Source organism: Dermacentor variabilis, chromosome 2, assembly GCF_050947875.1.
Source record: "Dermacentor variabilis isolate Ectoservices chromosome 2, ASM5094787v1, whole genome shotgun sequence".
NCBI lineage: Eukaryota > Metazoa > Arthropoda > Arachnida > Ixodida > Ixodidae > Dermacentor > Dermacentor variabilis.
The window spans coordinates 243,341,358-243,367,376 of NC_134569.1; the positions used below are offsets into that span (position 1 = coordinate 243,341,358).

A 26,019-nucleotide genomic window follows, 5' to 3' on the forward strand; every position below is an offset into this window, starting at 1 on the left:
ATGACTCGTTGGCATCTTCAATGGCAAAAATATCGCTCCAGTTCATTTCGCGCACTGCTTCTCTGAATTTATTGAGTGTTTGAGCCGATATCTTGCGGTACGTTGTCTTTTCAGTGCACGTGCTTTTAACGGTGCCTTTACGCTCTAGAAAAAGGTATATAGGCATATGATCGCTGATATCACAACTTATGACTCCCGATGTCGTGCTATCGATAGTCCAGTTTATTATGTCTAGTAATGATGATGTAGTGACGGTTACACGTGTCGGCGATCTGATGATGCTGCAGAAGTCATTGCACTCTAGCATAGATAAAAATTGCGCAGTAGGTGCTGAATTAGTCAGCATATCAATGTTTAAATCCCCGCCCTGTATAAGCAGATAGCCGCTTTCATTTGCGTATGACAGAAGGTTATCTAAAAACTAAAAAAAAGCAGAGTGGCTGGCATTAGGGTGTCGATACAAAACCGCGAATACTGTCTTTTCTTTCTTTATGCATAAGACTTCATAATTTTCTGTAGCTGTGCTATATTCTCTGAGGATGTCATACCCTGTTAGAGAAACTAGAATTGCAACGCCGCCACCTCTGCTTCCCCTGCGGTTCACGAAGAAATGCTCGTATCCTTGAGGTATATAATGTTCCGAGTCATCATTGTACCAAGTTTCGGTAAACATCAGTACGTCAAATTTTACCTTACAGGATTTGATTAGTACAGTTACTTCATCTTTTTTGTTCAGCACTGACCTTGCGTTTAGATGCATGAATGTTAGCAGCTTTGCTTCGCTGCTAATTTTGTGTCTCTTAACGATTTCCTCGGGAATCACACAGCTTGAGGACGCCATCTCTACTGGAGGTACGAATGTGTCAAAGCTTATGTTTGTTAAACGCTTGTGATTTTGCTCAGGTCGCTTTCACGCCTGATGCGAACGACAGGTGAAGTCTCTGTGCGACGTGCAAGAATAATGCCATTCTTCGTCCACACAAATTTCCAGCTGTGTTCACGTTTGCGTGCTATTGCCATCCCTAACATTTTCTTCACTTCGGGACAAAGGTGTTCATTTACAAACACAGGAGATTCAGTGGGCAAGCCGAGGGATGCATTTGTTAGCCTTTTCTTGAGTGACTTCTGAAGCACTTCGTTGCGTTTGTCACGGCGTTGAAACTGAACAATTATATTTGTCTGATTTTCCTTCTTTGTACGAATTCTGTGACAAACATCGATGTCCTCGCGTGCTATAGGTTCACGAACCACCTCACCAATTTTCTTTAGCACTTCAACCAGATTCTCGTTTCGTTTCTCGACTATTCCTTTAATTTCAAGATTTCGATTACGCGAGTACTGCTCGGACTGCAAGAGGCCCGACTGGCAATGTGCCAAGTCCTTCTCCAGCGTAGAAACTTTATGTTGTAGTAGTTCGTTTTCTTTCTTCAGCTCATTATTTTTACTTAACGTTGCCATCAATTTTTCATTTGTATCATCAAGGCTCTTGCTGAAGAAATCCATGCTTTTCTTCATTTCATCAATTTCAGTGCACAAGTTTCTCTCTTCGGATCGGATGCTTCGCTCTAGCGCTTCTTTCATTTGTTTCCACTCATTTCTCATTTCATCTTTGAAATCATGTAGCATTCATGAAACTTCCAAGTTCATATTATATACTAGTCGTAACACAAAGACCACGTACAAGGACCAGATATGCGTATGATCGCATTAAAGAGAAACATAAATTCGGTGGGACGACTTCAGGGCATATACTGCAACATATCCTGCAAAAGAAAGGAAAGAAGAAAGTGAGTGAGAACCGAAAAATCACCAATAATAGCTACGCCCAATACAGTGCGTGGCGCAACACGAACACGCCACTGCTTCAACCTTGGGTACCAAATTCATGCAGGTTGTAATTTAGGCCTTCATTTTCTTGACAAGTGAGTACTGCTTTTTTTCTCTGTATGAACAAGAACAACAGTGGCCACGCGCTAAAGGAGAACATACAATTCTAAGTCAACTTTGCTGTTGACCTCGGTCAGTGTCCTTCTCACAATATAATCTTTAAGGAGTACAGCATACCGACCACAGGAATGTTTCCTTCCAAAAAAAGTTACTTGAGACAACCTGAATGCATGTAACGTACATGTAGACGCGATCACGCACCTGTCTTCCTTGTTTCAATGCCATGAGCAAAACGAGAACAAGGTGAAAGCAGGAACCAACGCTTCGACAAGTGGACTCGTCTTCTTCACACAAGGCACAAGTCCACTCGTCGAAACGTTGATTCCTGCTTACACCTTGTTCTCGCTTTGCTCACCGTCTTGAATTTCCAACTCCCGCCTTCCCCGTGTTTTAGCTTGTTTTAATACCGCAGCTTGCAAGGTAAGTGGTTAGAAATTCATCCCAAGAGTTTCTGATGTCATCCCGAGATGACATCAGAGGCATCAGGGTGCCACCCTAACACCCTGCGTCCCATGGCACTGCAGAGCCTGTAGTTCAACTAGGAAAAAAATAAGGTGAAAAAGTCAGCCCCACACGAATTGAAACCAAGATTGCAAGGCTACTTTTTCAGTACAGGACAACGCCTCACAGTATGACAGGCTTGTCTCCAGCAGAGCTATTTATTTGCCCGATATTCCGTACGCCTCTCAAAAGCATGTGCCTCTTATCTCAGGAATAACATGACATGAAAGCAACATCAACAGAAAATGCAACAAGCCAAAGGAGCATCCACTCGTAACTTGCCAAGCCCTGGTTTTCGGATATCCATAACAAATATTAGGCATGGTCCTTTGTCGTTGCCAGCAGCTGTCATGAAGCCAGCAACTGCGTCACTGTACAAGTACAAACAGAAGACGAAATTATTTGACAGAGGCATGGTGCCCATATCAAATTTTACGACCGGATACTCGCAGTGGCGCCAGAATCTCCGAGCAGAATACAGAGCTCGTCGGCCAGAGTTACCTAGCGCAGAAGCTACCAAACACTACCACTACGAGAAAAGCTACGACTCACCACCAGAGACAGCGAATCCAGGAACACCGTTAGGGACCACACAGTCATCGCCGCCAGATCTGGGACCGCAAGCCATCGCTGAAGATTCGATGACCGAATCTAGAGTTCAGTTACGGAGATCAACTATAGGACGCGCCGACCATTATCTCGGTACGCGCCTCGTATGGGCTCTGCATATTTCAAACTCTTGTGGCCAAACAATCACCGCTGGACCCAAACTAATGTCGGAACCAGCTTCCGGAAGTGGTCCGCTACCGATCAAGACCAGTCCCGACGCCAGGCACCCAGGACAAGGGTTTCTACGACCACAAGATTGCTAAGCCTAACAACATCTTCAGCTGCTCCGTCTGGCCGAGAGACAGGTGCGCCGCAGCTACGAAGGTGCGCGGCGTCGCTGTCGCAGTCCCGGCTCCCGAGGACTTCGCCCAACGACTCGCAACCTCGTGAGATCAAGTAAGTGCAGCCCCTCCCCTCGTCATGGAGGTAGTAGAGGTTGAAGGCACGGAAATAGACCCCGAACAAGTTACCGTTGAAGCAGGGTGGCTTGTCAGCCACCGTAAGCAACGACAGACTACGCAGGCATCATCCCTACTCATACACGGATCCCTCCGTGCAACAGCAAGCGCACGCACCGAGAGTACCGAGCAGTCCGCACTACGCCGACGCGCACCACTTCAACCACGACTTCCGAAGAATGATATCAAGATCTTCATACGCTCAAGAGACGGTTTCAACGTGTCCAAACTAGGAAACGCCCAGATACGCTACTCAATACTACAGATCACGGGCATTACAACCAAAGAAGCAGAGGACGACATTTACCGCTCATGCACGGATAATAACGTCATTGTAGTTAGCACTCCAATGATGTCTAACGCCGAAAAATACTGTCGCATGCGCAGTCTCCCCATCGGAGCAGTCCGCTACGCTGCCACAGCATACCTCACACCACCGGAAGACACAGCCAAAGGAGTCATACATAACGTCGCTTCATATGACACGGAAGAAGACATTACCAACAGTCTCGTTTACAAGAAGAACCCTACGATTCTGCAGGCCCGACGCATGGGTAATACTAATTCAGTGCTCATCGTATTCGACAGAAAGCAAGTACCGTACCATGTCTACTACCGCGGAGCAGAATACAAATGCTATCTACATAAGAAGCGCATCGAGGTCTGCGACATGTGCGGGACCGTCGGCCTCAGGGCCGATGTATGCCCCACTCCAACCCAGAAGAAATGCAAGAGCTGTGACACAGTAAATCCGCCGGCTGATCACCCCTGTCACCCTTGCTGCGCGCTCTGCGGCAAAGACCACCCGACTGGTGATAAGTCCTGCCATCGCCGCTTCCAGACATCACACCTCCTACCCCAACGACGATGGGAACGCCTACGACTGGGACAACAAGGAGCTGACCAGAAGACGGGGCCATCGACTTCTGCAAATGGAGACTCAGCTCTGCCAACACCGAAGTCAACACTACAACCGCAGGCTCCCGAACGCAGAAATTCACGAGGACGCAGTCGGTCTCGTGGACGCAGCCGCTCCCGAGGTCGCAGTCAGTCACAAGGACGCAGTCACTCCCGGAGCGGACCGGATTCAACACCGCCGCAGCAGCAAGGAAACGCAAGCCTTAGAACGACCACAGTTAAAGTGCAAGACGCACCCCCCAAGGTAAGCTGGGCCAGCATTGTCTCCCACACAGGTCACACCACAAAACCTATAGCAACCCCAGTAAACACAGTTAGGGACGCTACCATGCACAGCTTCATGCAGGAGCTCCGATCCTTACGTGCTGAGATACAAGAACTCAAGACAGAAAACGCTAATCTCAAATCACAACTTGCAGACACACAACCCAAACATTTACCATCAAATGCAGACATCCTTCCTGTCCCTGCAATAGATTGCCCGCAAACCACCCAACAACCAACCTCGCACAAACGCAAAGCTCTCGAACCAATCTCAACAGCGGCAACACCAGCATACACTTCAGAAGGAAATGTCAACTGTGAGGCCCTCACTGAGCTGCAACAGCGGATAGAACGCAACCTCAACGAAGCATTAGATTGTAAGCTTGCCACATTGCTCGACGCCTCCATTGCAAAGGCTCTCGAACGCGCAATGGACAACCTCCTTACGGCGAAACTAGAAACGCTACTACTGCCCAGAATTGAGCAAGCCTTTGCGGCAAGAGAACAACAGCGACAGGAAAACATGGACGACACGCGCAAAGTGCTTCAAGACATGGTCGCGGCTTTGGCTCAAAATCACAACACCCGTTTGGCAGAATTGGAAAACACCCTACTCCGTCCCAGAGCAGGTCCCCTAAAGAAGCCGTACTCGCGTCCCGACAAAGATGGCTGCGAGTAATCCAGAACGTGTTACCTACTGCATTTGGCAGTGGAACTGCCGGGGCTTCTGGCGAAAGCGAGCACAATACATTACCTCTCTCGCACCACATACTTCCCGCGATGTTATCGCCTTACAAGAGGCCGGAGAAGCGGCTAAGCTGTCGGGATACGCGGCATACAGCGCAGTTTGCAATGGTAACCGCAGGCCCCAAGTAACCACACTAGTTAAGCGAAACATTCCGGTTATACAGCATCACACAGCCATTGATACAACAGCCCACATTTTTCTGGAGATCATCCCGTCTGCAAGGCGCAAGCAACAGAGCCTCTTCATCCTCAATGTGTACAGCAGCCCCAGAGAACAACACAGATTTCTACGACTTTTCACCAAAGCAGATCAAGTAGCTAGGGGAGCACCCCTGCTCATCGTAGGGGACCTAAACGCCCCTGCGGTGGCATGGGGATACCCAATGGACCGCCGAAAGGGAAGACAACTATGGCTTGACGGACAGAATCTAGGTCTTACTCTTGTCACGGATCCAACTTCTCCCACTCGTATGGGAAACAGCGTTAGCAGAGATACTACTCCGGACTTGACATTCGCAAAACGAATTCCACAAGCAGACTGGATCAACACACAAGACAACTTGGGCAGCGACCACTATTTAATCCAAACAACAGTTCGAGCGGGCCCGCGAAAGCCTAAGGGTCGTGAACTCCGCATAACGAACTGGGACGCTTTCCCGCAGGCCAGAGCCCTCACCTCTTTCTCGGGTACCCAACCCCCTTTCGAAGATTGGGTCGCATCCTTGCTGCAAGACGCGAGCAAAGCCACTAAATTGGTGCCTGAGGAAGCCAATCTGCAGGAGGCAGATAGAAAGTTACTGCATATGTGGGAAGCCCTCGTCAGTCTGCAATGCAGATACCAACACAACAAGCTCAACCGAACGCTCAGGAAACCTATTAGTACTCTCGCCCTTCAAATCGAAGACTATGCACAAGAACTTACTCGCCAAAATTGGCACAGAACATGCGACAGCATGGAGCGGCAACCAAACCTGCCCAAAACGTGGAATATCCTCCGTTGCCTCCTCGATCCGGCTAACAGCAAGAACACACAACAGCACAACTTGCAAAAAATTATTCACACCCATCCGGGCACGGACGCACAAGTTCTTCAAGAATTGATAGACCGATACATAGGACCTCAACCTACTACACCCGCTCCAGCATACACAGGCACCAATAACGGCCACCTGGACGCGTCCATAGAAGCAGCAGAAGTACGTGGAGCCATCCTCGCACTCCGCCCTAACTCAGCCCCGGGACCTGATGGCATTACTAAAAAAATGCTTCGCAACCTAGATGAGGATTCTATACTAGCCCTCACAGCTTATTTTAACGCATACTGGGAAACTGGAAACCTCCCCTCACAATGGAAAGAAGCCAAAATTATTATGATTCCCAAACCCGGGAAGCGCCTCCTACTCGAAAACCTCCGCCCTATCTCCCTGACTTCATGTGTCGGAAAGGTCCTCGAGCACGTCATCCTCACACGCTTACACAGACATATGAACGACAACGACCTCTTCTCCGATACCATGGTTGGCTTCCGCCCGAAACTTTCTGCTCAAGATATCATGATTCAGCTCAAGCACCAAATTATCGATGGCGACAAAAGCTCCAGGATGGACACCAGAGCCATCTTGGGGCTAGACCTAACCAAGGCCTTCGATAACGTCACGCATGAGGCCATACTGAACCAACTGGCACAACTCCAGGTTGGTCATCGAACATATAACTACGTGAAGAATTTTCTTACAGGTCGCACGGCCACCATTACCACCGGAGGGTTGCAGTCGCCAATTATTCACTTCGGCAGCAAAGGCACGCCGCAAGGATCGGTTCTATCCCCTTTTCTGTTTAACGTGGCCTTGCTCGGACTACCGTCTGCATTAGCTAGCATCCCCAACCTCAAGCATAGCCTCTACGCAGACGATATCACCCTGTGGTTCACCGGGGGCAGCGACGGGGACATCCAAGACACGCTGCAGCAAGCCATCAACGAGGTCGTTGCATACGTAGAACCGCGCGGCCTGGCGTGTTCCCCACGGAAATCGGAGCTCCTTCTGTACAAGCCTAATTGGGGAGGTCGACGTCCAGACCCTCACCCACCCGAGATAGAACTCCATGTGCACCAGCAACGCATACCTACAGTACCTTGCATTCGTATCCTTGGCTTACGCATCCAAGAAAACGGCAGAAACACGGGGATACTCAAGCAATTAGATAATCACGTACACCAAACCACTCGCCTCATTGCACGCATCGGAAATCGACATCACGGCATGAAGGAAAGCAACCTTATACGCCTGGTAACCGCCTACGCCCTGGGCAGGATTACCTATGTCGCCCCGTACCTTAGCCTCAATGCAACTGACAAGCTCAAACTCAATACCATGATCAAGAGGGCCTATAAACAAGCCCTACATCTTCCCATCACCACCCCTAACGAGAAACTGGACGCCCCAGGCATTCATAACACCATAGACGAGCTCATTGAAGCGCACCGTATTAGCCAATACGAACGACTTGCCAATTCCACAACGGGCAGGCACATTCTAGGCACCCTAGGCATAACCTACACCACCCAATTCGGACCAAAAGTACCCATCCCTCCAAACATTCGTGATCAGCTAGTTATCCCGCCCATACCTCGCAATATGCACCCTGAACACAATCCGGAGCGACGTGCTGAAAGAGCTAAACAACTACAAAAGTGCTACGACCAAGCCGCTGACGTAACCTACGTGGACGCAGCAGAGTACCCCAACCAAAACGCCATGGCAGTCGTCGCAGTCGCGGGTTCGCAGTACCATCTCTCTGCGGCCGCATCAATATTCGCCACACAACCCGAAGTAGGAGAAGAAACGGCCATCGCTTTGGCCTACGCAGCTACCAATGCACACTGCATCATCAGCGATTCAAAAACGGCCATTCGTAACGACGCAAGAGGACTGATAGCACCCCAAGCGCAGAAGATTCTCTCTGGCACTCCTCCCCCTAGGCAACGCCGCGTGCAGATCATCTGGGCCCCTGGTCACTCGGGTCTGGCTGGAAACGAAGCCGCCCACGATGCCGCCCGAGCTCTCGCACACAGGGCGCATCATCCTTCTCCTGCGTCTTCCGATCCCGATCAGTCCTCTGTTCTGCATCGCGGTCACGCGCGGGACCGAATGGTCACGTTCAGAGAAATTCTCCTGCACTACCGCAGAGAGCGGTTACGCTACCCCCCAGCACACAAAACAGTGAATAAGTATCAATCCACCACTTGGCGACTCCTTCAGACACGAACTTTTCCGAACCCCGTGCTTTACAACCGCATGTACCCCGACGCACACTCACCACTCTGCAAAGCGTGCAAGGCCCGCGCCGACCTCGATCATATTATCTGGCAATGCCCCAAAGCCTCACCCACCAACACCTCCCGCACTAACACACGCATAACTACGGCCGAGCAGTGGGAGACATTGCTGCTCAGCTTGGACCCAGAGGAGCAGCTCTGGGCCGTCCGGATGGCCGAAGACGCCGCCAGAAAGCAAGGACTGGCCGCCGTCTGAGGAAGGGGGGGATTGGGGGTTAGTCTCCCGACCCCCGCCACCCCTTAACCCCATCAAGGACACAATAAAGTTTTATCTCTCTCTCTCTCCTCCGCAAAGACAATCTGGAAGGGAAAAGAGGCTGGGTTATATATATATATATGTATATATTGGTACGAAAGATGTATGTTTACAGGGTGAAACGAGGTCCACGCCACAGGCGCGGCCCAGCCAACGCAGAGTACTCCGAGATAACGCGCGCGCACTCTACTTCTTCTTTCTCTACTCTTCTTCTTCTTTCTTTCTTTCTTTCAGTCGCGCTGTGCAGCGACATTTTCCCCGAGGGCAGACGAAGCTAGCTGAGCGAGATAAAGGAACCTGTAATGGTAGTTCTCGAGTCTGGCCACGTGAACAAATTGCGTCGCACATGAACGCCAATTACTTGCCGTCACTTTGGCGACGACATAGTTCTCATCATTAAAGCGACTGAGTATAACGAATGGTCCCGTGTAAGTGGCGAGAAACTTGCGGTACAATCCCTTTTTGAGAACAGGTGAGAACAACCAAACATAATCAGCTGGAGTAAAGCTGACGGGGATATGCCGCGCCTCGTAGCGAATCTTTCTGTTGCCTTGCGAGGACAACGTCCTATGATGCGCCAGTCGACGTGCTTCTTGGGCACGACACAGAGTTTGGGCGATTGAAAAATCTTTTTGACATGATAAAGATAGAATAGTGCCCAGAAAGCTCTGGGGAGCGCGTGCGTACAGTCGCTATCTTTTTGAGAGTGAACACGGTAGCGCATGGCTTTCTGTACTTCCAGCGCAGTTAGGCGGCGCCTCACAACATCTGTGAGCCTGCGCGGCGAGAGTAGCTTCCCCGCGCGCGCAACACGTCATCGGAGCGCTCGCTTGTCGTCTATTAGACAGACAGACAGATCTTTTTTTGTCCTAGGTGGTGACTGCATTAGGACAAAACAAAATTGAGATGTTTCCAGTTCAAATGGTGTGTTTCTCGGGCTTACCTTTAGGTGTTGACAGGCACAAACACTGTAGTCTGAGGGGCCAAACACGCATCTTGCGACACGGAGAGAACGCCCGCGTCATCACTGGTGTTATCTGTCATTGAAGTTCGCGCGTCGCAGCGAAGAGAAATCGCGCCAGTGCCACAATCCAAAGATTCCCCCACTCACGCAAGAAACCAATTCCTAAAATAATGTCATGCGTTGTACGTGCAAGCACAGTAAATTCACTTCGAAATGTCTGGTCCCTTATCATAACTGAAACAGAACAGTTCCCAAGTGGGTGTAACATTTCCCCGCCAACTCCGCGAAAGGTAGCGTTCCGATCCCTAGCGAACATGACTTTTTGTCCAAGATGATTTTTGAAGGAGAGGCTCATAACAGAAACTGCAGCCCCGGTATCAACTAAAGCAAAAGCACTCACATTGTCAACTGAAACGCACACTTCGTTTTTAAACAATTTTGCACAAGGGGGTCTTGATGAAGATGAATATATTGCGGCTTCACCCCCCTTCGTCGCACCAGCTAGTTTCCCAGCGGCGGCGGTGACAACGAGCGAAGACGAGGTAACGGAGAGCGCCGTTGTCGTGTCGGTGGCGGTGTAAGGCTGCGCTCGGATACGGGGGAGTCACTGCGGTTCTCACGTCCCTGCTGCAGCCATCGGAACGAACTGGGATAGGGCCAGGGCTCGTCAGTAGGCATGCGGGGTGTATAGGAATTAAACCGTGGAGCACGCTGCTGGCGGTGGTGGCATTACCCAGCAATGTGTCCATGCACATGACAGCTGTAGCAAATGCGGGAGCCGCGGCTTGTCACGGATGACACCGGTGACATGGGCGTCAAGGATAGAAACAAACTCTCAGGCTGGTTGCAGGAGGGAGGAGGCCACGGAACAAATGGTTGTCGTGCATCTTGCCGGCGCCCCAGACTTGTCCATTGCGGTGGCAATTTGCTGCTCTCTGGACGATCAGAATAGGTCCTGCGAGGCTCTCAGTAACTCTGACGTGCCCACGTGGCCGGTGACACTCGAGAGCGATCGTCAAATGCACACTGATGGCACACATGAGCATCGTTAACAACTTCAAGGTTTTCAAGCTCTTCTTTAACCACTTTTGCCGAATCACGGAGGAGATGTCGTAATGAAATGGGACGGATACACTTGCAATAGTGGTGACATTGTCCAAGCGTCCGAACCTTGGTCCAATCCTTCTCATTTTCAGCGCTTCAAACGCCCGGCAATGTTTGTTCAATTCAGAAGGAGTATAAAATCTTCCTTCGGTTATAAGAAAATTATAAACATCTTCAGCGATTCCTTTAAGCAATTGTCCCACTTTGTCTTCGTCTGGCATGGTGGCGGTGACGATTCCGCAGAATTTTAAAACAGCCCCTATGTATGTTGTACAAGTTTCGCCAGGTCACTGAACTCGTCGGGAAAGCGTCTACTCAGCCTTCTTTTTCTTAGAGATCGGGTCCATGGAGCACTTGTTGAATTCTTCTACAAAATTATCTCAGCTTCTCAGAACTTTCTCGTGATTTTATAGGAGCGCGGTTCCAGCGAGGGAAAAAAAACACCTTATCGAGCTGCTTCGTAGTGGTCCAGTGGTTGTGGCGACTCATTGTCTTGTAGTGCTTCAGCCAGTTGTCGACGTCTTCGTCCACTTACCCCGAAACGGTGGGTGGCTCTCGCAGCGGTGCCCAGTAGCCAGCCTGCCTTGCGTGACTGCTGTCTGGTTCACCGCAGGTGGGGTCGTCATTGCCTTCTCCGGAATCGGCCATGTCCGCCGCTTGGGGTCGTAAACCGGCCACGTCTACTCCGTCGGATGGTTGGTAGAGCTGGGTCGTCCAGGATTTGCCCAGCACCTCCAGCAAATATATTACGAAAGGCGTTTATTTACAGACACAATATATATTGACGTGACAACTTATATATATATATATATATATATATATATATATATATATATATATATATATATATATATATATATATATATATATATATATGGACGCGTCTATTCTACTATGCAGACGACAACGAAGATGGGGACATTAACAGATTAGGCAATTTATACTCTATATTATTTTGGTATAATCCACCCATTTCTTGGCCAATCCCCCATCGTGGGTAGGAGCCACACGTGCCACAGGCTACAACAACAACAACAACAACAACAACTTCGTCTAGTGGGTCAGTGGGATTCAGCTAGAACGAAGAAGACGTGTCTCTGGCCTGTTTTGTATTTGAACAAGTTGTCCTGCGGCTCTTAAACGTCTCCCTGTCTACTGTCCGCGTTGTACTGCGACACTGGTGGAGGTGCTGGGTACTGACCGCGCCTAATGTTCGGGAGTCCTTCTAGGAGTCGTTCCTCTCGCCCGGACGCGTTATCACCAGTTACAACACCCATGCATCGCTTTAGTAGTCGACTGCTAGGCCTTGCCCCGGAGTTCTCCCCTCTTCAACCACCTCTCTCTAGGAGCTCCACACATCTCGCAATGGCCGAAACCAGCCCAACGCAAGCACCCCAAAGCAGCCGGTTTTCCAATCCACAGCAAGTAACCGTTCTGCATCCTCTGGTTGCCGATCGCTATCGCGGAGCAGTCTTCGAAGACATTGAAGACTGGCTTGCCAAATATGAACGCGTCGCACAGATTAATAAGCGGACTGAGCAGCAAAAGCTCTCCCACGTCTATTTCTTTCTTGACGATAGCGACCGTACTTGGTACGAAAACCGCGAAGCAAGCCAAACGACATGGAATGACTTTCGTCAAAAAATCACAGATACTTTTGCGAGTGCCGACCGACGCGACCGTGCCCATCAGACGATGGAGCTACGGGTACAACAACCTAATGAGTCGGTCACAATGTTCGCCGAGGACATGGCCCGCCTCTTTCGTAGAGCTGACCCGAGCATGACTGAAGAAAGAAAGTTGCGCTACCTCATGCAATGTGTAAAAGAGCAGTTGTTCGCGGGACTTGTGCGGAATCCACCAGTCACCGTCGCTGACTTAATCAAAGAGGCTACGGCTATTGAGCGGGCCCTTCATCAGAGATGCATACAGTACAATCGACTGTCCACCAGCACCACAATCAATGCCGCCGCAGTGACTGGCGAGTATCAAAACCCCTTGCTGGAGTTGATCAGAGAACTCGTCAGAGAAGAAACTTAAAAGATTCTGACACCGACAGTGGATAGACCCGTAGCGTCAATCGCCGGAGTGGTGCGTGACGAAATAAGGCAGGCGTTACCGGCAGCCGATCTTCAAGATCACCAGCGTCCCATGACCTACGCAGCCGCTGTCCGATGTCCACCACCCGTTACAACCACACCGCCGTACCACCAGCCTCGGACAGTCGCTCCTTGGTCGCCGCCGCAAGAGGAGGCTTCGAGGCGCGCACCCGTTACGCAGCTACAGTCATATCACCAGCCGCCGTTCACAGCGCCTTCTTCAACGTTGCAAAACGACACTACGGGACGGCCGCAATTTCGGAGAACCGACGCATGGCGCATCGTTGATAGGCGCCCACTCTGTTTTCACTGCGGAGGCGCCGGCCGCATTTCGCGTTATTGCTGGCATCGTGACACATCATTTTGACCTTTTCGTCCGTGTCCCTATGGTCGATGTGCAAATGACGACTCCATGCTACGCCGCGACGACACTGCTTTTCAGGGACCTCCAATAGCGCACCCGAATGACGAATCTGTGCCGCATGTTCAGTCCGATTTCGGCCGTCGGTCGCGCTCTCCAACCCCTCCACGTCAGATGCCTTCCCCTACTGGACGTACTTTTGCTGACCTCCGAGGACGAAGGTCGCCCAGCCCACGCCGGGGAAACTCAAGGCGGCGACCTCTGGGGGTAAGGTTGCAGGCACACCGCAAGACAATAAAAAGTCCCCGACACTCTCGCCGCAGAACGACGTGAAGCCGATAAACCCGGACACCGAAGAAATTGTGAGTGCTGACATTGATATTTTGGTGGACGGACAGCCGGTGACAGGGTTAGTCGACACTGGTGCCGACTTCTCTATAAGGAGTCAGGAACTCGTCCTCCGCCTGAAGAAAGTAAAGACGCCATGGACGGGATCCCACATAAGGACGGCAGGCGGGCAATTACTGATGCCTATTGGAAGATGTACAGTCGCGATCAATTTGAAGGTTATCGCGCGAGCATCGACCGGCGGGCCTTCCAAGCAGCATAACGGCCGATTTCGGAACTGCGGAGATAAAAATTGCGCTGCTTTCTTCCCCTATCTTGCTCTTCCAGGCTGCAACCATCACCCCCAAGTTCAACTCGCTACATTTTTGTGTTTGTTTCCATTTCGTGGCAATGATCTGTGTGCGTCACTTCCTCATGCATATCTGGGCTAACAATGACGCCTCTGTGCAAAAGATCATAACGCAATCGAAATGAATTCGCAGGTTATGCCGTGAACGGTGACGGGAGTGACAGCTTTTCAAGGAACACCGAAAGAGAGAGAGGGTAGCTATCTGATGTTTCCCTCTTGACCGACAGTGATGACGTAACGTGACGCTACTCCTAGTTTTGGTCGCTGCTCGAGCGATCACCTTCAAATTGATCACGACTGTACTGCTAGAATTAGCATTCGGGATTCTTCTTTCGTGGCCACTTTCATCGTTCTTCCTGTGTGCTGTAAAGATTTGATTATTGAAATGGATTTCCTGAAAGAATACGGCGCCGTAATTAACATTTCGGACCGCATGGTGACGTTCTATAAGAGCCCTGGTTTAGTCAATTGCTTATCGCCGCAACGCAACTCCTTTCGTCTAGCAGAAGACGACGTCGTCATCCCACCTCGATCATGCACCCTTATTACGGTAGCATGTGACGCACCGTTTGATTGCGAGGGAGTTGCCGACCAAATAACCACGTTGTTGCTTACTCACGGTATCTCGATCTTACGAGGAATCGTAAATGTCACCGACGGGTGCACTAACTTCTTACTAATTTTAGCACAGAGCGACCGTACCTTCCAAAGGGCATGGCTGTGGCTTATTTTGATGGTGTTCCGGATGTTCGAGGCTGCTGTTCGCTACTCGAAGAAGCACCTACGCAAGACCCAGCTTCTGCACTCGACGTCAGCACTGCTTTGTCGCGGCGCGAACGAGAGCGGCTTCTCACGCTATTGTCGAAGTTCAGTGACTGCTTTGCGTCGACGTCCAGCGTCGGACGGACGCCTCTAACGAAGCATCGGATAATTACAGAGGATACGGCAAGACCAATTCACCAAAATCCTTATCGTGTGGTTCCCAGAGAATGTGAAGCCATACAACAAGTGACAAAAATGCTGGAAGACGATGTAATTCAACCGTCAACGAGTCCCTGGGCATCTCCTGTAGTCCTAGTTAGGAAAAAAGACGGCAGCTTGCGTTTCTGCATGGACTACCGAAAACTAAGTCAAGTGACAAACAAAGACGTGTACCCGCTTCCCCGTATAGATGATTCACTCGACAGGCTTCGTCACGCGCGTTACTTCTCTTCAATGGACTTAAAAAGCGGATATTGGCAAATCGAGGTAGATCAGAGAGACCGTGAAAAAACTGCTTTTGTGACGCCAGACGGCCTATACGAATTTAAAGTCTTGCCTTTCGGCTTGTGCTCGGCCCCTGCTACATTCCAACGCCTCATGGATACTGTGCTTTCGGGTCTGAAGTGGAAAACCTGCTTAGTGTACCTGTACGACGTCATCGTGTTCTCCGCAACTTTTGAAGAACACCTCGAACGGCTTGAAGCGGTTCTGCAGTCCATCCGGTCCGCCGGCCTCACCCTGAAGCTGGAGAAGTGTCACTTTGGCTTCGGGGAACTACAGTTTCTCGGTCACGTCGTCAGCCACGCAGGTGTTCGCCCAGATCCTGAGAAAATTACAGCCGTAGCACAGTTTCCAGTACCAACCGATAAAAAGGCTTTCAGGCGCTTTCTGGGCCTCTGTGCCTATTACCGGCGGTTTATTGCGGACTTTGCTCGCATTGCGTCGCCGTTAACTCGCCTGACGAGAGACGACGTTGCTTTTGTATGGGGCGACGAAGAGCAAGGTGCATTCAATGACTTGCGGGAACGTCTCCAGACACCTCCAGTGCTTGCTCACTTTGATGAGACCTCTCCTACATTGTTCGACACTGATGCCAGCAATGTTGGCTTGGGAGCTGTTCTTGTGCAGTGGCGGGACGGCACAGAAAGAGTACTTGCCTATGCAAACAGAACACTCTCACGCACAGAGGCTAATTACTCCACAACTGGGAAGGAATGCGTCGCCGTAGTATGGGCTATTATGAAATTGCGCCCATATTTGTATGGCCGCCATTTCACAGTTATCAGCGACCACCATTCACTGTGTTGGTTGACAAACCTTCAAGACCCTTCGGGACGACTGGCGCATTGGAGCCTACGGCTGCATGAGTTTGACATGACTGTCAAGTACAAGTCGGGGAAACGACATACAGATGCTGACTGCGTGTCTCGATCGCCGATAGAGTCGTCTGCTCCACCCGAAGAAGACTCGGCATTTCTTTGTGTTCTGGACACATCCGCCATCGCTCAACAACAACGGGACGACCCTGAGTTGCTTGAGCTCATCAATTACTTAGAGGGCAGATCTACGAAACCGCCTAGAGTTTTCGCAAGAGGCCTGTTGTGGTTTTGTTTGCGGGCCATAGTCCTCTACAAAAGAAGCTTTCCTTCGACCGGGTCCCCTTATCTGCTCGTCATTCCTGCAGCTCTTCGTACGGAAGCACTTCAAGCCTGTCACAACGAGGTGACTTCTGGTCACTTAGGCTACACGAGAACGTTGGCCAGAGTGCACCAGAGGTAGTAATGGCCGAGACTTAACACCACCGTGAAACATCACGTCCGCACTTGCCTCGACTGCCCGAGGCGCAAGTCGCCCCCGTCGAAACCAGCCGGCCTCATGCAACCCGTCCAGGTTCCTCGAATACCATTTGACCAAATCGGAATGGATATATTGGGTCCGCTTCCTACTTCTACTGCAGGGAATCGCTTTGTTATCGTAGCAACCGACTATCTCACACGTTACGCTGAAACAAAGGCAATCCAGAGAAGCACAGCGGCAGAGGTGGCGCGCTTTTTCATTGAGCACATTGTGTTGCGACACGGCGCACCCACCGTCGTAATAATAGACTGAGGAACCACATTCACGGCGGCGCTTTTAGATCACGTCTTACTGCTAAGTGGAACGGCGCAACGAAAATCAACCGCCTACCATCCACAAACCAACGGATTAACAGAACGCCAAAACAAAACAATTGAAGACAAGCTCTCCATGTACGTGGATGTTGAACATAAAAATTGGGACGACATCTTACAGTATATCACCTTTGCATATAACACGGCGAAACAAGAGATGACGCGCATGACTCCGTTCACCCTTGTTCATGGGCGGGATGTACAAGCAATGTTGGATGCGATGCTTCCACATGACTTTGGCGACAATTATACGGACGCCGCTGTGTTTACGCAACGCGCAGAAGAGGCTCGGCAACTCGCGCGCTTGCGGATCTGCCAGCAGCAAGACTACGACGCAGGGCGCTATGATCTTCACCGTCTGAGAGTAATCCATGACGTCAGCGACAGAGTGTGGGTTTGGAAACCCATACGAAAACGAGGCCTCTCCGAGAAGCTGTTAAGGCGATACTTCGGACCATATCGAGTATTGCGCCGACTCAGTGATGCCACGTACGTGGTCGTCCCCGATAGTCCCAATTGTACGCGGCGCCGCACACACCGTCCTGAACTTGTGCACGTTGTCCGCATGAAGCCGTGTGTGAGCGAATAACTATGCGAGAGATCCTTAATTCCGCAAGTGACACTTCTGGTCTAGCATCGGGACGATGCTCTCTTAGGGAAGGACAAATGACGCGTCTATTCTTCTATGCAGACAACAACGAAGATAGGGATATCAACGGACATCGTCTAGTGGGTCAGTAGGATTCGGCGAGCACGAAGAAGACGTGTCTCTGGCCTGTTTTGTATATGAACAAGTTGTCCTGCGGCTCTTGAACGTCTCCCTGTCTACTGTCCGCGTTATACTGCGACAATATACAATATATATGTATATATATATATATATATATATATATATATCTGTGTGTGTGTGTGTGTGTGTGTGTGTGTGTGTGTGTGTGTGTGTGTGTGTGTGTGTGTGTGTGTGTGTGTGTGTGTGTGTGTGTGTGTGTGTGTGTGTGTGTGCTTATCAAAACTAGCGCCACTAAAAGCAGGCTATGCTCACGCTCTGCATAAAGGAAGTGTGCGTGCTAGGTCATCGGCATCTGGAGCACGAGCTTCGAACGAACATTGTGTGCGCCTCTTTTCTTCCTGGAAAATAACAATTATTAATTCTCTACTCATAACGCATTTAGAATTACGGTATGTTTAGCTGCACGCCTATTAAAATAAGAAGCTCGACAATCACTGGCGTGCATTTGCAAGGTTCCATCCTCCCCTTACTCACGCTCTCCATCTTCTGCTCATCATATGCTGGAGGGATTGTAGCGTGAAACGCTGTCGCCGGCTTGACGCAAGCCCGTTGCATATCGGCATGTAAAGCACAAAAAATGCTATAAGACGAATCTGCATAGGTGCTATAGTTTGTGCATCACAATAAAGTGTCATATAACGTGTGATATAGCCACAAATGTGAGTAGGCTTAAGCAATTCACTAGACTCTGCACACATTTACCACGACAGCAAGAATTCCTCCAACTCCCGCAATTTCGTCCAAAACAGTTGCGATACCGCGCAAACGGCAACAGTTGTCAGTTATGACAACTGGGGACCTTCTGTTACCTTGCAAAATATGATACTAGCCATAAAAGGCGATGAGCGAAGCTACAGACCTTAAGTAGGACTCTGGTATGACAAGCAAGGATCTGTAGTGTACGTTGAAAGCTTCACTTACAGCGCCTACATAGGCAAGGAGACCCAAAGAACAAAGACAAGCGCGGACTTCCAACTGATTTTTTATCTCGAATAACTAGCATGCATACCAAGACAAAAGCGCCCGCTCCAAAGCACGAAGCCAGCACGCATTCAGAATTCAAACGAACCCTGGCCGCCTCCTTAAGACGAACGAGCGCAAATGTGCGATCTCAAAAAAAGCAAGTTCTTCATCTGTTAATGCAATGGACGGCTTAATTACCGAGTCACCTTCAGCGATCGCTGTTGGTTCAATGATAAGCCTCTGTTTTTATTAGGATGCCTAGCTAAGATACTGGTCTTCTCAAAGAACGGAATACAGCCGCATTGTGCGTAATGGACACTTGGAAACCCGTGTCACCATTTGCGCACTTTATTGCTTTGTTTATGCAGTCTAAGATTTGGACGTGTACCCGCTTTCCCTAGATAAGACCAACCGCATTTCAGGGGTATCTTGTAAACTACACCTTTTGGACAATCTGCCCACTTTTCCCTGTCATTGATGCTGCAAGAACTACGTTCCTTAGAAACAGAATTAGTTCTAACATGAAGCTGTGCAAGTTTTCTAGGCGCAGAGAAAACAACATGTTCACCTGCTATTTGTCCAATTTCCTTAAGTTTGGGAGATATCCCGTGTGTGTACAGGAGAACAGCTGTTTTGTTACTTCGATCATGTACGTGAGGCTGAATGCTGTGAAGATCAATGCTTAACCTACTACGCAACTTCTCCGAGACTGAGACAAGAAGGTTTCTAGGCTACCCAGCCGCCTTCAACAGAGTGATCTGCGAACCGAAACTAGGTTCTATCAAATGATAGCAAGATTTTGTTAGTGCACTATGCAAGCAAGCACGAACAATACCTCTCTTAAACAGTTTTAATTGGGTGGACACATGGGACAATACAGCCTTCTGGCACGCGGCTCGTACATCCAGCATACAAGTGGCCAACCAAAGGATAGCTTCAAACCTAAGAGATCCATTCTGCCGAAGCTCATGTGGAAGTGAGAGCGAAGCTGGGAATTCTTCAAACAGAACCAACCTCTGATGAATGGAGGCCGCTACACGATCGTCCTCACACTTAAACAGAATATAAAATAATCAACAAAAATAAAGGCTTTGCCGATTTTTGTATCGCCCAACCGCGACTAGACATTCCTGTCTAGGTAAGCCAAAAATAAATCGCTCGACAAGGGAGTGATACAAGACCCTGCACATATCCTGCTTTTTTGAAAGAAAAGTTCCCATTCGATTCGCGAAAGCTCTTAGAAAGGCAAAGCTGAAGCGATTTTATAAAATCTGAAACAGACGCACCAAATTCATTTTGGAACGCCACAGCATCAAAACTAAATATGGCTTCTATAACAACCAAGAGTGCCTGATGCGGAATAGAATAAAACAAGTATTTAATATCTAGGGACATCGCCTTGAATGGAACGTCAGAATGTTAAGAAAGGTAATGTACAACGTCGGAAGATCATTTACCAGAAACGGTTCATTAATTTCAAGTTTCTTAAGGTGGCGCCGCAGGCAGCCGGAAGGGAAGTATTGCCACGGGCCTTTTTCCGAAATAAGATCAAGAAAAGGCGTCTCAGGTTTATGGGTTTTTGCCGAGAAAAACAACCGAAGGGTCAACTCTTCCTTGCTGTCTACAGATTGTGCAAGAGTGCTAAGACTGAATTCCGTCAAGATGCGTTTCGCCTTTGATTCTACCCTCCACAGATGAACATCAGTTTGCCTAATAAACACAGAATCAACGGATGCTTGCGCTTTTTTCAAGTAATTACTTCTCGGCAAAAACCCACAAACCTGAGACGTGTTGTCTTGTCACAATGTATGTCTATTATGGCATGCTGTCTGCTCTGGCCTTTTCATTTTTCTTTCGTTCGACTGGCGCAAGCTGCGCAAACATTTACAGTACTGCACGAAATACTGGCATGTACGCTTTAAAATTAAGGAGCGGGCCGACAGATGATGTAGCAGACTTCAGTATGAAAGTTACAAACAGCAATAAGGTGCCTCACGAAGGCTGGCCAACATTTGTATAGGAGGGCCTATCCGTACACGTTTGACTCAATCGACGACAGCTAAGGAAGATAGCAATACGTATAGAAAAAAACATCAGAAATTCATGTGATATAGCTGATGACTGGATTAACGTAACAAATTCGGGTTTGAAAGCATATCGCTCTTCCAGACCCACGACGGCTCTGAACGTATCCAAGAACAAGCAGTACATGGCCTAACTCATCTATATTATTGTCCATTTCCTTTAAAGGGGCACTGAAAAGATACATACAATGAACGGAAATTATCCTTACAAAATACAGCCCTCGCCCCCCCCCAAAAAAAAAAAAGGTCCCTTACATTTAGAGGAAACTTGACTCGCCAGAAAAGACGCGAGGCCCGAAATACGGGTGGCGACGCCACCTTGGAGCCTCCGCACCAACTTGTCGTGACGATCGTGCGTTTCGACAGAGTCTGCTCGTGCCTAGTTAGTTTTCTATCTCTAACAATTGACTACGTTGTATTTTAAGAGATCCAAAGACTGCATTCCGCAAGTCTCAAGAACTTTTGCTCAGCCACAACGGCCAAAATAAGACAATATACTTTTAAATTATTGACGGCGCGCTGACCTATCGACGCTGGGGTTTCGGTGTGAAGGTCCACAAATGGAAGTTTCGCCTGCATTTTCTGTTTCAGTAATTGACGTATAACCGCGAAATTAACGGAAATAGTTTTGAGCGAATACGTTGTTAGATGTCTAAACTGTTTTAGCGTTTCCCTTTATATCGCCCCTTTAATGTAATATATGCACCCTGCACATTTCATACACGCTGTAGGAGATACCACGACCTAAAAAACAAAGAAGGGAAACTGATACCGATAGGCTAAAACCAGTTGTGCTGATTGATCACAAAGCTATACATTGATCTAACTGACTGTACTTGTAGTCTATAGCTCTTAACTCGGCCATATTTTTCGGCTGGAGTTAACGATCTCAATGACTGATCAAGTCAAGGTCATTCAGGCATACGAAACAACTATACAATGCGCCAAAATCTGCACCGAATTACCAATTCCTGCAACGTCGATAAGCTTAAAACACCGCCTCCAGCGACTGAGGAGTTTTACAAGCGACTCGGCGAAACCACCAAACCTGAATGCTTACACTTTGGGATCCATGGTTTCGTAACTGAGCAAGCATAGGTATTATATGTAGTCGCTATATGTATATGCCACTCTGCTCATTAGCATTGACGAACCATAGGGGATTTCTAAATTTTTCGAGGAAAACGGCTTGTGCTATTTCCTGTAAATAGAATAAATGATCTCGAGTGTGATTGTACCCGTAGCGGTAACCCAATGCTTAGGTAAGGGCGTGCGAATAAAGAAATTTCATCTCAAATCGAATTAGACTCGAACAGAGCCCAATAGTAGTCAAAATAATTTCGAATATCGAATAGAATATTGAATACCAAAGCTTTTCTTTGAAATTAAAAGAAACAAGTAGTTGATATATTGAAAAACACTTGCTCGTGTCCTTGAACACCAAATGTGATAAGCGAATCACGGCTAGTAAACGAACTACCAATTATCGTGCGTAAACACATGCTGCTCAACATGACCGCACAAGAGGCACTCCCGCCTTGGTGTCATTCCTGCGTTGGAAAAATCTCATCACTGGGAACCTCGTTAACAAGCATGGGAACGTATCGCAAATAAATTTTTGCAATACCTGGATAGAGTGTGTGACTGTGTGCTCTTTCCAATACTTCAGAGGGTCATCCTTTCTTAGGATCAGTGGTTCATTCAAATATTTATGAACCACTTGAATGTAATGTCCGGGTTTAGTTACTGTCCTGGCTTTTTTGTGATGCCAGCAGTTCAAGCGCGCCAGACTGTTTCCTGGCTTCTTTTACGGCAGTCATGACTGGTAGATGGCTTGAGTAATGCTTCTGTCTTTGAAATTGCTGCGAGAACAGTTCACGCGACCACTTCGATCGGCGATTTCGGCTTTCAGCAGCTCAACAGCCTGTGCATGACGAAACGGCCTCATGCAGAAAATGGCTTTAAACCGTGGGTCACACATTGTGGGAAGCATCAGTACCTTTGCTCCAAGAAAAGAGGGAACCGACGCGTCAAGTTTTTTAGCAGATTCTTGACCTGCGCAGCTGCTTCATTTTCGGTGGAAGAGTGTCTTTTGGGGATTTATTCTGTCCCATGAACAAATGGAACTACCGATGACCGGGTCCCATACTTATGGCCACAGATATTTGCAGCCACATCTGCAATGGGCTGCAGGACTTATAACATGCTTTCTGCAACATTGCGCTCACTTAACGAAAGGAAGCTGGCAGCGGTTTCCGACGTTGCCATTTCAAGTGAGATGGCATCTTCCCGCTGTACCAACTGGCTTAACATTGTGATTTGACCGTGCCACCTAGTATCTGCACCTTTAATGGGACTTGCATTTGGACGCTATTTGTGCATGAGGCAGTCCTTGAGTCGTGGAGTTGCCTTACCACTGTGTTCATGGTGCCCTAGTATTGCTCGTACCTTCTTGCAAAGCAATGGCACTGCAGGGATATCTTCTTTCACATCCTTAATTGCCAGTTGAAGTCTATATCCCAAACACTAAAGTGAGATCCATTCCATTTGAAGCATGGCTGCGCGGATATTCTGGCCATTGCCTGTGACCACACACGCAGGCACGCGACTTCCGTAGACCACTGCTTGATGATTTCAGACCAGCAGCTCTGAACGCTGCCTGCAGTGTGGCTTTCTTACAAATGAGCGCACGCCAGAGCCCAGGCCTTGACTGTGCAATATTGCGTCATGTAATCACATGTCAGAGAGATGTACTCTTGATTGGCTCTAGAGGTCCACATCTCGGTAGTGAACGTGACCGACACTAATGCGCCTGCAAGGTCCGACGAGATTTCCGCCTTTGCGCGAATTCACTGTACTTCGGTAAAGTTCAGGGATTACTGTCCGAGAAAATATAGTCACGTGAAGGTGGTCAATGAAGTCTTGAAATTCTTTGTTTTCCGCAAGCTGACATGGATGAAGACCCAGAGTGGTCATAGGCGCGATGAACGTCGTCTGCTTTTTTCGTACTCTCTGGCAGCTGACTTTTCCCGGGAAGACGCCGTTCGAAACGGCTGCGCTCACATCGGGCTACGCATGTTTGGTTTTTCGGGCGGACCACCTTCTGGGACCGGCCCGAAACGATCACCACCATCTCCAAGAAGTGGTCCGGCGCCTGTGGAGACCAACTGCAGGTCAGTCGGACCATATTTCGGCGTTTTACGGCCGATTTTCCACCTTCAGAACGTGCCGAGCAGCTAACCCTAACTTCAGTTAGGAGAGCGGCGCCGGCGGGCGAGCGCACATTTGAACATGGCGGCCTTAAGAACTCCGGCTGCGACATCGAACCCGCGACTTATTACAACGTCGCGGCTTGAAGAACAGATGGATTTCACTGCATCTCAGGTGGGTGGTGCAACACCTCGCCACGAATGCAACAAGGCACCCACGATCAACAACAACATGCAAAGCGCTACCGTGGTCAACGAAACGACCGCAGAAGCCGGATGGGAGCGCGTTCTTTCCCTGAAGGAAAAGAAAAATCTCGCTCAGCAGCGCCGCTCAGCGCAAGGAAGCGCACTCCCATCAGGTTCGACTACCAACTCGTCCAAACCCATGGCGCATCGCGGGCACCCACGACTCAAGCGTCTTCCGCCGCTACCGAAGAGTGACCTGAAGGTGGTCATCAGGCCACACCAAGGGCTACCACTCAAGAATGTTACCAGTCAGGCACTGGCAAGAGCCGTCATGGAGGCGTGCGAGGACAGAACCACTGACGACAATTTTATTCTAAGAATCAAGTCAGGTTCGAACATTGCAGTGATATCCACCCCGAATCGCGATACCGCCAAGGTCATGCAAGCCATTAAATCCTTGAACATCAACGGACGACAACACCCGGTCAATGCGTACGTTACGGCAGGAGAAGACACGACGCGGGGAGTAATCCACGGGATAGAAGCACACCCCTTCTGACGAGCTGCGATCGAACCTACGTATCCGAAACGCAGGGACTGGAGTTGATCGACGCAAGAATGATGGGCGACTCACAAAGTGCCTTGCTCACCTTCTACGGCAGCCGAGTGCCAAGGTGTGTTTATTACTTCGGGGGAGAGAAACTCTGCACACCCTACCGAAATGCGGTTCAATTCTGCCGTACCTGTGGCACCGTGGGACACCGCACCGACGTATGTCCACAGCCCGACGTACAGGTGTGCCGCTCGTGCGGGGTGCGGGAGCCTGCCGATGGACACACGTGCACACCCAAATGCGCCATTTGTGGGAGTGATCATCCAACGGGTGACCGCCGATGTCCCAAAAGACTAAAGCCAGTCAGGCAGGTATCAAGACCACGGCCAAAGAAACCAACGAAGACCCAGCTACGGTGGTTCGCCACTGAAGACGAGGACTCCGAGCTGGAGTTCCTTCCGGCCATGGATCGTCGCAGCCACTCCAGAACCCGCTCGCCTTCGCGGGGCCGATCTTGTTCCGGGCAGCCGGGCCAGAGGAGACGGTCGGCATCCCGACCCAAGGTGCCTCAGCAGCAAGATCAGCCAAAAAAGAAGGAGGCCCCAAGAAGCAAGTCACCAGGGATCCTACTGGCATGCAGCACCCCGCAAAATAATCAGGTGAGCTGGGCGCAAGTCGCATCTCCCACTGCCAATGCTAAGAATATACCTACACCAATCACACAAAACCCAGAGTACAAGAAAATAGTAGAAGAAAACAAAATACTTCGAAACAGTTTAGCCGAGCTACGAGCCGAGTTTGAAGCTTTTAAGCGCATGGCAAACAACAGCACATCACAGCAACCCATACAAATTGCGGACCACACTTCCAAATCACCACCACAAACATCACTGCAACAAAGTACCGCCTCCAGCACTCATTCGTTAATGCTGGAACAGTTAGCACAAAACATGCAACTAATGTTCGCAGAGCTACACAAACTCAAACGAATCGTAGAGGATGTGCAAACAAAAGCCGCAACCGTCCCCCGAAAGAGGGT

The 26,019-nt window shown here is 49.3% G+C and overlaps 1 protein-coding gene across 1 annotated transcript; it reads left to right on the forward strand.

The window, feature by feature from the left end:
• Positions 1-3,477: 3,477 nt before the first annotated feature.
• Positions 3,478-25,635, forward strand: LOC142570740 (uncharacterized). Its single transcript, XM_075679083.1, has 2 exons — positions 3,478-4,677; positions 25,459-25,635. The coding sequence occupies exons 1-2, from the start codon at positions 3,478-3,480 to the stop codon at positions 25,633-25,635; spliced, it is 1,377 nt and encodes a 458-aa protein (XP_075535198.1).
• Positions 25,636-26,019: the final 384 nt, after the last annotated feature.